This window comes from Melanaphis sacchari, unplaced genomic scaffold, assembly GCF_002803265.2.
Source record: "Melanaphis sacchari strain LSU unplaced genomic scaffold, SCAv2.0 Contig85_pilon_pilon, whole genome shotgun sequence".
NCBI classification, from domain to species: Eukaryota; Metazoa; Arthropoda; class Insecta; order Hemiptera; family Aphididae; genus Melanaphis; species Melanaphis sacchari.
In genome coordinates this window covers 14509-29066 of record NW_020271605.1, presented here as the reverse complement: position 1 = coordinate 29066, position 14558 = coordinate 14509, and the positions used below count along the sequence as shown (strand labels likewise).

The 14558-nt window shown below is 25.7% G+C and overlaps 2 protein-coding genes across 3 annotated transcripts in view; one reads left to right on the top strand and one right to left on the bottom strand.

The window, feature by feature from the left end:
* LOC112602313 (vitellogenin-like) overlaps positions 1-6258 on the top strand; it is a 36805-nt gene extending 30547 nt beyond the window's left edge. For both annotated transcript variants that reach the window (XM_025350329.1, XM_025350328.1), the window contains exons 15-20: positions 181-292; positions 2252-2686; positions 5395-5512; positions 5581-5741; positions 5817-5965; positions 6039-6258. In XM_025350329.1, coding sequence (XP_025206114.1) covers positions 181-292; positions 2252-2686; positions 5395-5512; positions 5581-5741; positions 5817-5965; positions 6039-6228 — 1165 coding nt within the window. In that variant the 3' untranslated portion in view covers positions 6229-6258. The remainder of the gene's footprint in view (positions 1-180; positions 293-2251; positions 2687-5394; positions 5513-5580; positions 5742-5816; positions 5966-6038) is intronic.
* A 72-nt stretch (positions 6259-6330) lies between these two features.
* On the bottom strand, positions 6331-13149 carry LOC112602246 (dehydrodolichyl diphosphate synthase complex subunit DHDDS). The gene is made up of 5 exons (XM_025350215.1): positions 12806-13149; positions 11045-11206; positions 7717-7865; positions 6670-6854; positions 6331-6596 (listed from the first exon to the last, which is right to left on the bottom strand). Exons 1-5 carry the CDS (start codon positions 12964-12966, stop codon positions 6390-6392), a joined length of 864 nt encoding a protein of 287 aa, XP_025206000.1. The 5' UTR covers positions 12967-13149; the 3' UTR covers positions 6331-6389.
* Between the last annotated feature and the right edge of the window lie 1409 nt (positions 13150-14558).

The window sequence follows — 14558 nt, the reverse complement described above, 5'->3', positions numbered from 1 at the left end:
TATCACTCTTAAAACTAGCACTAACACACATATAATTAACTTCAATTATGGTATGGTTAATATATCTATTGATTAGTACTTAGTATTATAGATATTACTGATATTAGTGGTACAACTGTTCATATCAATAGTATCTATACAATGAGTAGGTATTAAATTCAAACCGTTGTTATTCTCCAGGGCCATACCCGGCGGCGTTGCTTTCCTAGGCATCTATTCACTTGCGAACTATTTCACATTCATTCCACCTGAAGATAGTTGTGGTTTGGTATTGTCTCTGTCGCCGTTGCAGGTTTGTTTCTGAATGTTTACATAGCATGATATATTTTATATATATTAATACCTATATTATGAATATTTAATAAACCAACTGATTTAAATATTATATTTAGCAGACGCTGCAGGGTTGTTTATAGGTTTATGTGGTGATCGGAGAAGGTAGAGGTTACATGATAATTAATAAGTACTTATTTATATATTATGATCCATCTATACAACGATAAAAATAACTGAAACATCCCAAGTACCTATACTTGATACTCAAATCTCTTAAAATAATTTCAAGAGACGTTTATTTTAGGTATTTTATGTACAGTTATACATAGTATAACCCTTATAACTTACTGTACTAAAAAAATGTACCTGTTCTCCAACAAAAGAGAAAGTTTGGCTCAATGATATAATTTTAAATAATTCTAAGAAATTAATTCAATTTAGTTATTAAGTTCATTAGAGAATTATTTAACTATTTAATACTCACCAAACGTCTTCATGTATAGCTAAACTTTAAATTGTACATATTATAGAAATTACTTACACTAGTTTCCACGAAATACAAAACCCATAAGATTATAATATTCATTAAAAACTTTTATTGAAACAGACTTGTGAAACATACCACAACCGTCAACCATTAATGGTAAAGTTACGAAAAAACTTTTAGAAACCTACATTAACCATTGTTTATAATACGTATAAAGATTAAGGAACGTTGTTTGATTATGTTTCTACTTACACTGGGTACATCATTGATGGTATCATAAATACTAGGTTCTAGATAAATAATATAGTATGCTATTACGATTATATTATATTTTGTATCATAGCTTTTGACTCATTTATCAAGTTTTAATTAGATATTTGTTTTTACTTAGAGTATTGTAAATAATATTTATATAGAGTGATTCTTTTATTGAACACTCATTATTTTAAAATCTATTAGATGTTTTTTTTAAATATTTTCTGATATAATTTCCAGTCGAAATAAAACTACAATAAAAAAAAAAAAAAAAAAAAAATCATAATATCTTTTAATACGTTTTATTGTTTTAATTTTTTAATTTTTTCGTTATACAACATACATTTTTAAGTTTAAATGAGCGAAATGGTACTAGAATACTCCACATAATGTTGGTCTACTATTGCAGCACTTATTTAAATTTTAAATACTAATAAGTAATAACTAGGGCCAGAAGTTATATGCACTAAAAACGTACTAAATATGCATGCATTTATGCACTGATTATCATTCAAATATTATGCACTTTAAATATGCAAAAATTTGCGAAAATATGAAAACAAAAATTCATGCTTAAGGATAACTTTAAGTAACAACTAATAACTCATGAACTATTAGTCCAAATTTCGATTTTTATATATTGAAATATTTAGAAAATTATTTTTCTTCAGAACTTGAAATTACAAATATATGTTGTAACTGAAAAAAAAGTTAAAAAACCTAAAAATATATTATTTTTTTTAAAAAAAATTTGTTTTATTTTGTTATGTAAAAACCGGTAGTAGATTTAAAAATAACGAGTGTTGTTCAATAAAAGAATCACTCAGTATATACATATAATAGAGGGAGCATACTTCCAAGTAAGAAAATATACATAGAATTTGAAAAAAAACCATTAGGTACCTAAATATTTCGTTATTTTATTGGATTAAACTGATAAAAGTAAAACTCTACTATAAAATCTCGATATAGGTACTTTTCCGAATAAGTGTTTTCAAATACGGTCTCTCGATTAAAGCGATTATCTGCAGACATCACACGAAATCGCGTACAACGGTGAAGAACGATAACATTTCAAGAACGCTCTCGTCGGGAATTCACATTTTTTAAAAACTTTTTTTTTCATATCCGACGATCCTTCGTCAGTGCGTCGCCTAACCGCTGCGTGTTAAACACAGTTATCATTAACTAGCGTTTGTCCTATATTTATTATTAATATGATGCTGTGTACAGGTGGTGCCCGTGTTCGTCCAAGAGGGCAACACCGTGCACATCACGATGAACCACTACGACCAGACGCTGTGGGGCCTGATCGCGCACTGCGCGCGCATCGCGGACGGCAACCAAGAGATATCGTTCAAGCTGAGCCACTCGAACCGCGAGCGGAACATCACCATCACCAACGGTTACTGGCGGCTGCTGCGGTTCGAAGGGTCGTTCGTGCTGCCGTCCCGCAAGTCCGGTGCCCTGCACCCGCCGCCGCCGTTGCACGGTCAGGCCACCGTTTCGTGGGGCTACCACGACTCGGCTACCACCATGCTCGTGTCCATCAAGCCGGAGAACGCTCACGAGAAATGGCCCGAGCAGTGCGTCACCGACTCGCCCACGTGCCTGCAGACCGCCAGCGACATATCCACCAGCCAAATCATATCGCTGCAATTCGTCAACGTGAGTATCGTCGGAGGACACGCAAACATCATAATATACCTTACACGCAATATATTATACGATCTATGACGAACGTCATCGTCCAAACCGCCTCTACCTGCGCAAATTGGGGAGGGGGCATTTGGGGGGATTTAACACTTCGGCGCCTTTCAATCACACCTGAAATAAAAATATATACTTTTGTGTGCTCGCCCGGATGTCGCGCTGGTGGTGGTAGCCGGTATAGGTGACCGGTTTGAAGTTTAAACGAGCGACCCGGAAGAGGACGTCTTCCGAGTTCTAGCTCCCGATACCCCCCATCTCGCATATATAATATAAATCATTAATGTTACATGTCGTCGTAAAGTGATTCTACGACCAGTACGACCGCACACGCTGTCCAACCGTAGAGTTTGCTGTAACTTATCGGTTAGAATTAACGGGCTATCGCTCAAGAACGAATATCGATTGAGCTGTGTTAAAATAACCGAATTATAAAAATTATCATATTACCTATGGTATTATAGTTATAAGCCACCCGAGAGCTACCTGCTCTATGGATTCCGTTAGGGCAAAACATACGTTAATGATATAGAGACTAGTAATTGATGGTAAAGGTAAGTACAATCGTGTAGGGATTATGATATTCGACCAAAAAATCGACGGATTAAAAATCATTTGACGAAAATATCAAATAAATCCGAGCATTTTGCGAAAATTGACCGAGAAAATGAGTGTCACGGTAAATCTAACATAAAATAGCCAATAGGCAAGTACCTACCTAATTATTATAACCAACTTTCTGCTAGACAATTATTTTCTATGGACCGATAACTGATAAGTATCACCTACTACCACATATCTTATATCTATAAGCCCGGATTAAGGGAGGGCAGGAGGGGCCAAGTTCCCGGGGCCCATAGTTTTCTCGGTTTAAAATTACATTAAGTGATAATTTGTACTTTTTATAGTACCTACAAAAATATTTTTATTTTTTTTTTTGTTTGAACTAATAGTCGATGGGGCCCGTTGACCGTGTTTACCACCAATAGTATGGTAAGTGGGGAAACATAGCGTCATAGCCAAGTTTGTGTTTGTTGGGAATAGGCTTATATTTTGATATTACTGTATTTAAAAATAGAATTTGGAAAATTTGTTTATGTGACTGTCTCGGTCATGGATACTCATAATTTAGATACCTACCGACTAAATCTGTTTACATAAACAAAACTTAATTTTATGTGTAAATATATATTTTAATAAAAATATAATATTTTTTTAATATTTTTATCCTCATCAATCGTTATCATTAGAGAACGGATTTTTAGGTTTTTACATATTTTTATTGGTTTTATGCAGCTTTATGAGAGTGACAAATGTGGACGACTTATCCATCACAGAGTTCGTAGGAAAAAATGTATTTAGCATATTAAAGCATATTTTGGACTTAAGAGAATATTTAGCCTATTTTTCATATTTTAGAATATAATATTCTATTATTGTTCATAAAAAATCATATTATACATTATTAATTTATTGATTTGTGATATTTTCCAGCAACAATTTTGTCAAGGAAAAGAAATTATTTTATATAAGAATGATAAAAATTAAAAATCATCCAATTATCTACTTGTTTGTAATCAAATTGGTAATGATGATCATTTTGTTACTCTTAATTCATGATTGTACTTACGATCTTATAATAACGTGATAAGAATGATTTCTAATAATAAATCTATTTTTACTTTTATATTGTTTATATTATTTTAACTTTAATGTCTGACGATTTAGTTAAATTTGTAATATTCATTTTTATTTTTTTTAAATACCGAAAATTAACAAAAGTTTAAAATATTTACATAAACAGTGGATAGAGTCGTATAATAAAACAAATGATACAGTATTTAGGACTGATGGTGATATAGTTTAGTAGGTAACTAAGTATGAACTAATTTTGTTTTTATTAATTTTATTTGTTTTTTTTATTAATATTTCATTATATTTATAAAGGTAACTAAGTATGAACTGATTTATATTTTATAGTTAAATAACTTAGCTGTTACTAAAGACCATACAAGTTATGTATTGTTTTTATATAATATATTTCATTGTATTCATAAACCTAACTGTTTTGTATTTTTTATAGTTAAATATTTTATATGTTACCAAAAAGGAATGGTACATAAGTTATTTATTGTTTTAATTGAATTATTTTGGAAAAAAAACAAATCATATTATCTGCATATTTACAAGTTTAAGAAATATTTAGAGAATATTTTAGGGTTTTTTTTAGAACATATTAGCATCATATTTTAAGCTTTTAAGAACCTAAAAATCTGCTCTTTAGTTATCATACTTAAATAAAAATGTTTAAATTTGTTTTATTGTATAATTTTAAAGAATTGTTTTTATTGACGGAGGCCCACAACCATGTATTGGCCCCTGAAGCTCTTGATCCGGGCTTGTATATCTATATAGGCAGAGGCACATAAACCAGTTGCGGACGTTACGGCTCGAAAGGAGTTTCAACTCATTCAATAGTTTCAATAATAAATTTGAAATTCGACTATCTCATATAAAATACCTACTAAATTATTATCATATTTAGTTTTTAACGTTTTCGACAAATTTGTTTTTACACTGCAGAGTAATATGTATTTATATATATATTTTAATTGAAAATCCAAATTTGTTTTAAACAATAATGACATATTATTTACTAATTCTAGTTACCAAGTTGGATGATAATTACAATGCATTCATTGTTTTCGGATTTTGTAATGGATGAAGGTAATATGACTACTGTCAAATTTACATTTCCAACAAAACTTCCTTGGACCACTCGTGGTGAGTACTTGTTTTAAGTAATATCAATCTAAGAGCACAAAGAGTAAACTTAAATTTTTTGGTGTTAGGTATCTGTGCTGTTAATTCTATAACGGCATTGAGTTTGGATAATTCAACAACACACAATTTCAAGTTAGATCAAGACTGCTACACAATAGCATTAGCGGACTGTTCTTCGTCATCTCGCTTTATAGTAGGAATTAAAATGATTACTATTAATTCAACTTTAGTAAGTAAAAAAATAATAAGACATTTTCCAAAAGAATGTGGCTATTGAATATGAATACTTAATTTGTTTTTTTAGAGTGTGCGAATATTAACACAGAACAGTGTAATGGACATGGTTCAAGAAAATTCAGACATAAAAGTATACATTAATGGAACAGAAATTGAAGTAACCCCAACTGGAGTTCAATACCCACCAAAAAATAAAGATGATATTTTTATTTATAGGTAGGTACACTATTATTAACTTTAAAACTAACCCCATCAATAAGTATTTATTTTAAATTCTAACAATTTTTAGAGCAAAAAGATGGGATGAAGAAATGACTGATCTTGAAATTAATTCTGGAATAACTGTTCAACATTATGGTCATACAATCATTATGTTAGTTGAAAGTAAATTGCGTGGATCTACATGTGGTCTTTGTGGAAATTTCAACAGTGAAAACAGTGATGAATTAAATGAAACTCCAAAATGTGTACAATTGTAAAAATAAAAAGTAGACTTATTAAAAAAATAATATTTAAAATAATGTATAACTCTCATATATAAATAAATGTACTACATACATAATAAACACGTACATATATAATTATTATGTAAATAAATTATACTTTATAAATTAAAAATAAAAAAAAAACAATAATATTATCACGCAATTGTATAAAGACTATTTAACCGGTTTTGTTGTACATTTTCAACAAATTTTTCAGCCCTTGAACTCAATTTTTTAATTGGTAATTTACAAGATATGATTGCTCTAATATTTCTTTGATACATGAAAATAGCAATCATAAAGTCCCACGCAGTAAATTCTGGCCATAAGACTGGAGTAAAATAAATGTAACTGTAAGCACACTGAAAAAATTGTTTTAAAAAAAAACTGCATATTTCCTTAAACAAAACATATTTTTAAAAACTATAAATTTACCTGCCATAACATGAAATCACTCAGTCTAGTTTCACCAGATGTGCGTATTAATAAATCAGGTGGTGGGGATGGATAGGTATACATACAATTATCTAATATTTCAACTGATAAATCTGATTCCTCCAAATCATTATTTTTAATACCATTAGATATTTGATTAAATGCATTTGTTAATTCATCGTGTCCTGAAAAAAATAAATAGTTTATATAATATAAATTTATACAATGAATAAACAAAAGTAACTTTTTAGTAATACAATTTTAAAAAACTGCAATGAAACAACAAGTATAAAACATTTTTAATATGAATGATGCATTATTCCCATATTGATAATAATGGTAAATTTCATAAAGTATGTTAGGTTAAACATCATAACAATATGACTAATACATAAATTAAGTGGTTCTCATATTATTGAATTAGCATTGTGAATACAGGTCAGGAAAATAAATTAAATCTATCAATTTAAAAGTAAGAACATTATTTATGTTCTTTCATTGGTTTTTACAATATTTAAATGTTGAAGATAGTTTTAATTATAATATTTTACAAAACTCATAGCTCACTTAAAAATTAAAAAATGAAAAAAAACCAAAGAAGAGAGTTTAATTATAGGTCTATTTTCTCTATATTAAAAAAAACAACTTAAAATGAATACAAATTGTCTATGTTATATATAAGATAAAGACAACATATACTCATACAAATTTAGTGTTCTGATGTATTGTATGTATTATTAACAGTGTAACAAAATAACATAATGTAGGAAATATTTAAATGCGTATTATATTCACTAATAACTTATGATGTATTAGTAATAATTTATATAATTTACTAATTAAAAGTTAAATGTATAATTTATAATATTTGATTAAACATAATTTTATGACTATAGGTTTAACACTTAAAAACAATAATTATCTAAATATTTTAATTTTAAATAATAATCTATAGTATTATAAATTATAATATTTAGTACACATGTTATCCAGTTATAATTATTTAAGTAATTGATTTAAAATGTAAAAGCAATTATTTCAACTAACCAGTGTAAGAGAATGCAACATTTAAAAACGTCTTGTTGTTTTGTTTAGTTATAGACATTGATTCTGCAATTAACTTAACCAAATCATCTGGTAACTTTTTGATGTTTCCAATAACATTAATACACACACCATGCTCATTCAACTTATCTCTAAAACAAAATTAAAATCAAAATATTTTAATTAATTAATATATAGGGTTTAAATTTAATTGTAATCATTAAAAAAAATGAATGAAAAATACTTCTCAATCAACTAATAAGAAACATTGGCAAAAACAACACATTATTATTGTTATATTTAAAATTATATATGAAAACAATTTCTATAATCTAACCTTAATATAACCAACTCCTTTAATTTAGTTTATAGTTAATGAAAATTAAATTATTAAAGCCAACAAAATATTGATCAATCAATTAAATATTTTATTTTAGTTAACTAAAAATGTACAAGAATTGTTAGTATAATCATTTTTATATGTATTATACATTTATGAATTATTTACCTTTTAAAAGGAAAGGCAATATATTTAATATTATTTCATGCAAAAATCTTTAATGAAGGATATTTTAAGACATAAAATGGATGGCTAAATAAGTAAAAACTTAAAAAAAGAAAGACAATTTACCACAGGATTACCTAACTATTTTGGATAATGCTCCTGGAACAACCACACGACTTAAATAATATAGTTAGTACAATTCAAATTATGTTTCTACTGCAAACTCCTTTACTTCAACCTAAGGATTAAAATATTATGAAAATTATAAAACCTTAATTAAAAAATAAATACACTATTCAATGTTTACGATATATTTAATAAGTATTAACATTTTATTTTGAAACATAAAATATAATGAAAAACTTAATAAATTTATAATTTACCATAAAAATGACTTCTAAGAATAAGTTATGACTATAACATTTATACCATTGAAAATGAACAAAAGATAGAAATTCAATATGAAGAAATAAACAAATTGGATCCAATAGATATTATTTAACAATATTAATGCTAATATACATAAACACAATGCACAAAAACCTGACATTTTAATAAGTATAATTAACACAGAAGCTCAAGAACAGACAACAAAACATCAAAAAGTACACAAAAATATTTTCAAACTTTGGACTGTCCTAACATAATATGTATTGTATGGACAGAAAAAAAGGTGCATCAGCTGATAAACTTCTCACACTAAGAAAATTGCAAAACCTTACATTTAAAATTAAAACCAACAAAAAAAATAAATCGTAATTTATTATAATAATAATATAACCAAAAATACCTATATATATAATATCTATGTAATATAATGAATAATTAATTTTCTATTTTTCTCTTATATCAATAATAATAATAATCATAAGTAATAGATGAAATATTATATAATATTCAATAAAAATATCTAAACCAATATAATATCAAATGTATACAACGCATTATATTATGTAATAATTGGTCCAGAGTTTGAAATTTTATAACATTCAATATTTGCAGTAAATTAATATCTAATTTAATAAAAATGTGTTTATGATAAATTGTTAAATTTTGAGTGGAACAACAAATGTATTGATTTTACAATGATGTGAATATTTTTTTTTTTGTTTTTGTAAACAATTTTTGGGGCAGTAAAATGCTATGATTTTCAAAAACGGTTATGGTTTCTATTGTACAATTGGATCTAGTTGGTACTATGGAGATTCAAAAGTTAAATTCCAAGTACATTTTCAGAAAAATCAGAAAAAAAATACAACTATGGAAAATCTTGATTTATATGCAAATAAATCTTTGACAAAATCAATTTTGTTTTTAGTATAACTTAAAAATAAATACTAGATACTTGAAATTTTATCCAAATGTTTATATTAATAATTTTTTTTACAGTAAAAATTTTAAAATATTTAGAATATTTTTAAGTGTTTTTACTTTTTAGGCATGAGAAATTTTTATTTTATTTTTTTTATAGATATGCTTAAAAATTTGATACAAGATACTACATAAATTATTCTTATATTTGTATAAAAATATTGATTTATTGTTAACTAAAGTTTTACATTTTATAATATAATAAAATTAACAGGAGTTGGTCACTTCCAACACATCTGCTGAGTGGAAATGAGTGTTCACAGGCTAAGTAATAAGTTAAACAATACACACATAAGAAAAAAGTATTAACAACAAATAATAAAAATTTAATAAATAAAAAAAGACATTTTCTTTTTTATGCATTTTAATTAAAAATTTTGATGAAATTCGTTAAAATAGCAAGAAATTGCTAACTGTATAATAGTTTGAAATTTATAGAAACTTTTTTTTTATATTTAAATTTTGAAAATTTAATACAAGGTTCCTTATAAATGGTTCATACCAATACTATAAAATATAAAAAATATATATAGGCAATTATTTTTGTTAGACATTTTAAGTATGAATAAATAACGATGTTAATTATATTGTTATAATTTAAGACCATTATTCATGGGACCTTAAAACTTTTACGTATATTATATTATTATGAATTGTAATAACTACTATAATACTAAAATTGAAATAAATGACTTAAATAACTATATCACAAAATATATTTAGTAATATAGCCTGTCTTTATCACACCCATTATAATAATCCACGTGATACCTAATGTACAGCAGAGTGTTACCCACTTGCCCACCTTTTTATTTTTACTATTTTTTTTATTATTAAAGATGCGGAGAATTTTAAATTTTGACTTTCAAAAGTACTAACTAAACACATTTGTCTACCAGCAAAAAAATAATAGTTATAAAATAAAATAGTAAAACAGTAATAAAATCAAAATTTTTTAAATAAATGTATAACAGAGAAGTCCTCACTTACATATCTATTTATTCTATTATATACTAGTATCATAATATAATAATACAAACATTATTTTTTACAATGTTTGAAAAGGATAATTCAATAATAAATAAATTAGGGTAAATTTAAATTTAAGTAGGTTCTAAATAAAGTATTTATACACCTTGCCATGAAAAAGTGTATCTTGTTTACTTTTAGTATCATTTATTCTAAACTGTATTATAATAATCAGATATAGTAGTTAATGAATTATATTATGTGAGTATGCCCTACTTAAAAATTGAGCATTTTGCAGACAATCTAAATTATTTATAATAATATTTAAATCTTTAGTTAAATGTATAGAAGTTTAAAAATATATTGTAGATATAAAGGTTAAAACATGTATCAATATTTTTACTGCTATACATTTAAATTAAAGATTAGCAATATTATAGCTTGTTATTTAATACTTAATTTTTAACAATAACTAAAATATATTACTTTTCTTCCAAAAGTCTTTTAAATTTTTCTCGGGCAAGATCAAATAGCGCATCAATTTCTTCTTGAGTTCGCTTAAAATTATCTAAACTGAAAGCATATACAGTAACTTCTTTTATACCTAAATGCAAGCACCATTGCAATGTTTCAGCTAATTTGTCAAACCTAGAAGAAATATGAACATAATTAATAATTACAAACAACATCATACAGTTATAATTGGTTGTATCTAGAAGTTATTATTTATTAGGAGTATTATATTACTTGGCCATCTTAGAAACTCAATAGCATTCTAGATTTAAAAATATACATACATCATGTTATAATGTATACATATTTAATATGATAATATTATTGTATAAAATAATTATATTAAATTATTGAACAGATAAAAAACATAAATCTCAATAAATCTGCGAGCCTGATTGCTGATTTAGCATAATTATCAGTTTGTAATAAATCTTTTAAATCAAAATTACACTTAAAAAATAAAAGTTATAAATCATAAAAAATGAAACTCTTAATAATTATCTTCAATACAGCATAAAAAATTAAGAATTAAATAATCTAAATTATTCCTTTCAATTTAGATAGGTACTTCAAATATGATTTCTTATTAAATATACTTAAAGACCAAATCTCAAATTTTTGAGATTTTTTTATAAAGAACTTATAAACATATAACCATATAAACTTGTTCATGATAACTTCCTTTGTTTTACTATAGATTATTTAGTGGATAATTATTTTTAAACATTTTGATATACCTAATTCAAAATTTGAACGATCAGCTTTTTAGTTATTAAAATGTTTATGTTAAGGATAATTATCCACAAAAATGGTTTGATAATAATATAAATAAAATATAATAATTATTGAATTTGATATTTATCAAACTTGAAAACTAACTTACTAACTCACTAGTTCAAATTTTGATTTTGATACATCAACAATAAAAAAAAAATTTACTATAAAAGAGGGGCAATTATTATTTGAAAAACAAAAGTTTGTATCTTTACATAACACATTTAAGCTATATAAAATATGTCAAGAATTTGAAAAAATGGTTTTTAAGTAATTTAAAAATTTCGAAAATCAAATTTTAAAGAACTGCATTAATATTATTGAAAAAAAAAAAAGGTATGTGCATGAGCATGTTTTATAAATCATACAATAATTACAATACATGTTATTTACTTAGAAAATATTTTTTTTAGAAAATATATTGAAAGTACCTTCATAATTTATAAATCAATTTATCTTTGTCTTATTCAAAACATATACAAATATTGCATAGGTGGGTGACAATTAAAATATTTGAAAGTCTTGAACCATATACTTTATTGATGTTGGGCGTTACTAAACATTTCTTAAGTTTGTTTTATGATTCATAAAGCTTATATGATGCTTAAAAACTGGTTTGGATTTAGTAAACATGAACATTTAGAAAGTGTAAATAACTTGGTTTGTACTTATAAATAAATCTTGGGTAAAATTATATAAATTAAATATGCAACACAATTTAATTAAAAAACAATATTTTTGATTCACTAACACATTATATATTTGGAATAATTAGTATGTTCATATACTAGAAAATTACAAATTCAATTTAAAGAAATTTATGCAAATTTAACCTTATTAAAATTAATAATTTACTTAATTCCAAAGAAAAATAATAGATAAGATTAATATTAATCAGATGCTATCCAAAGTTAATTAAGGGTGCTTTTGATATTTATTTTAGACAAAGTTCTAACTCACCCTCGTACATGGCCTTCTTTCTTGGCAACACAATTTTTCTTAGCATAACGCCTATTACCATCCATTATAAATGCTACATGTTTCGGTATCTCTCCATACGTGAGCACTTGCGCGCAAAGACGTTGGATCCATGTCATAGAGTTGTCCCGTATCCAAGACATGTCCGATTGTGTGAAGAACAATATTTAAGCCATGGTACAAATGTTGAAATTATATTATAACCGTGGAGTTGACCTTTGTTCGGTATTTTATCTAGATATTTCTTTCAAAAAGTACATTATTATGCACTAAATTTAATAACGATTAAATTTAATTTAATATTTATTATTATAAATTAATGATAGAGCAAAACGTCTGTAAAAACAAGAAAAACGAGTATTATAATTTATTATGATAATTATTTGTAAAAAAAGATAAAGTACAAAAACCGCAATATGTTTAAAAAGTGCCTGTTGATTAAATATATTTATAATATTTGTAGTTAATAGTGTTAATACCCAAGTTTGAAGGTAGTCGTGGCCTGTGGATAAATGTTATCACACTCATTTTAAACACAAATATACAAAATTGATAAAACATTAAAAAATTATGTAGGTAGTTGTAGGCACTTGAGGTATAAAAACCAAACCTAGAAAATCTGATACGTGTTTTAAGTTGGATGGATAAGACGAAGGGCGTTGAAAATTAATGAAATACTGGCGGCACTGTAATTGATGACGGCTAAATTTTTTTATACAAATCCATAAATTATAATACGATAAATTATTATTGTTAAATGTTAATTATTAAACAGTAAACATTTATCTATTTATACATAATATATTTATATTTATATATATATAAATATATATTGTGTATAAATTGATAGTAGTATAAACCAGTGGTTCCCAACCTTTTTAGTTTCGCGGACCATTAATTTTGTAAAAATATATTTGAGGCCCATCCATAGCATACCTATATACGTTTTCATACAATTATAATATATAACATAACATATGTCATATATTATATATATTATATATATATATATAGTTATTAGGAATAAAAAATTTAAAAAATTTAAAAAAAAACTTAATTCAACTTTATCACAAGATACACAATTTAATGGGATTTTTGACATTGCTTATTCTTCACGAGAAAGTCAATATCTGGATTAAAACTTGTTACTTGTACACTTATTGTACACTATAGTTAAAATTGATTAAATATTATTATGATCAGAAATATAATATTATTTTAAATATATATAATGTTTAATATTATACCTATGGCTCGCGGCCCAGTACCATACTGCTCGCGGCCTACAAAATGTCTATACAAGTTAGTCTATACGACTATAAGTAAGTACCTAGCACAATTTAAACAATATTATTATATTAAATATAATTAATAACAAATTAATATACGTAGGTAGGTATGTTAAAAAGGCCGTAAAATTATTAAAATTAAAAATTAGGTATTAATGGTATTACAGCGTATACTATTACGTATTTACATTTAGGTATAATAAATAGTTGTATAGATTATAGGTAAATTAGCTTATACAATACAAAGAACAATAGGTACCTATTAAATATTTAAATATATTATTATTCATACTTTGACTGTATAGCCGTAATGCCGTATTAGTATAAAAATAACTAGGAAAGTCGCTCTGCTGTGTAGTAGGTGTCAAGTAACTATTTTTTTTTTTAGTGATTACCTAGGTAGGTAGGTAATTATTATAATGAACGTGTTAAATTCGAATTCAATA

Bases quoted from the DNA above. Each gene is read 5' to 3' on its own strand.
- LOC112602246 (XM_025350215.1), bottom strand. From the start codon at position 12,966: ATGTCTTGGATACGGGACAACTCTATGACATGGATCCAACGTCTTTGC. The intron at 11,207-12,805 runs GTGAGTTAGAAC...TATTTCTTCTAG, and splicing joins AAAGAAGGCCATGTACGAGG to GTTTGACAAATTAGCTGAAA. The intron at 7,866-11,044 runs GTAATATATTTT...ATTTTGTTTTAG, and splicing joins AAAAGACTTTTGGAAGAAAA to AGATAAGTTGAATGAGCATG.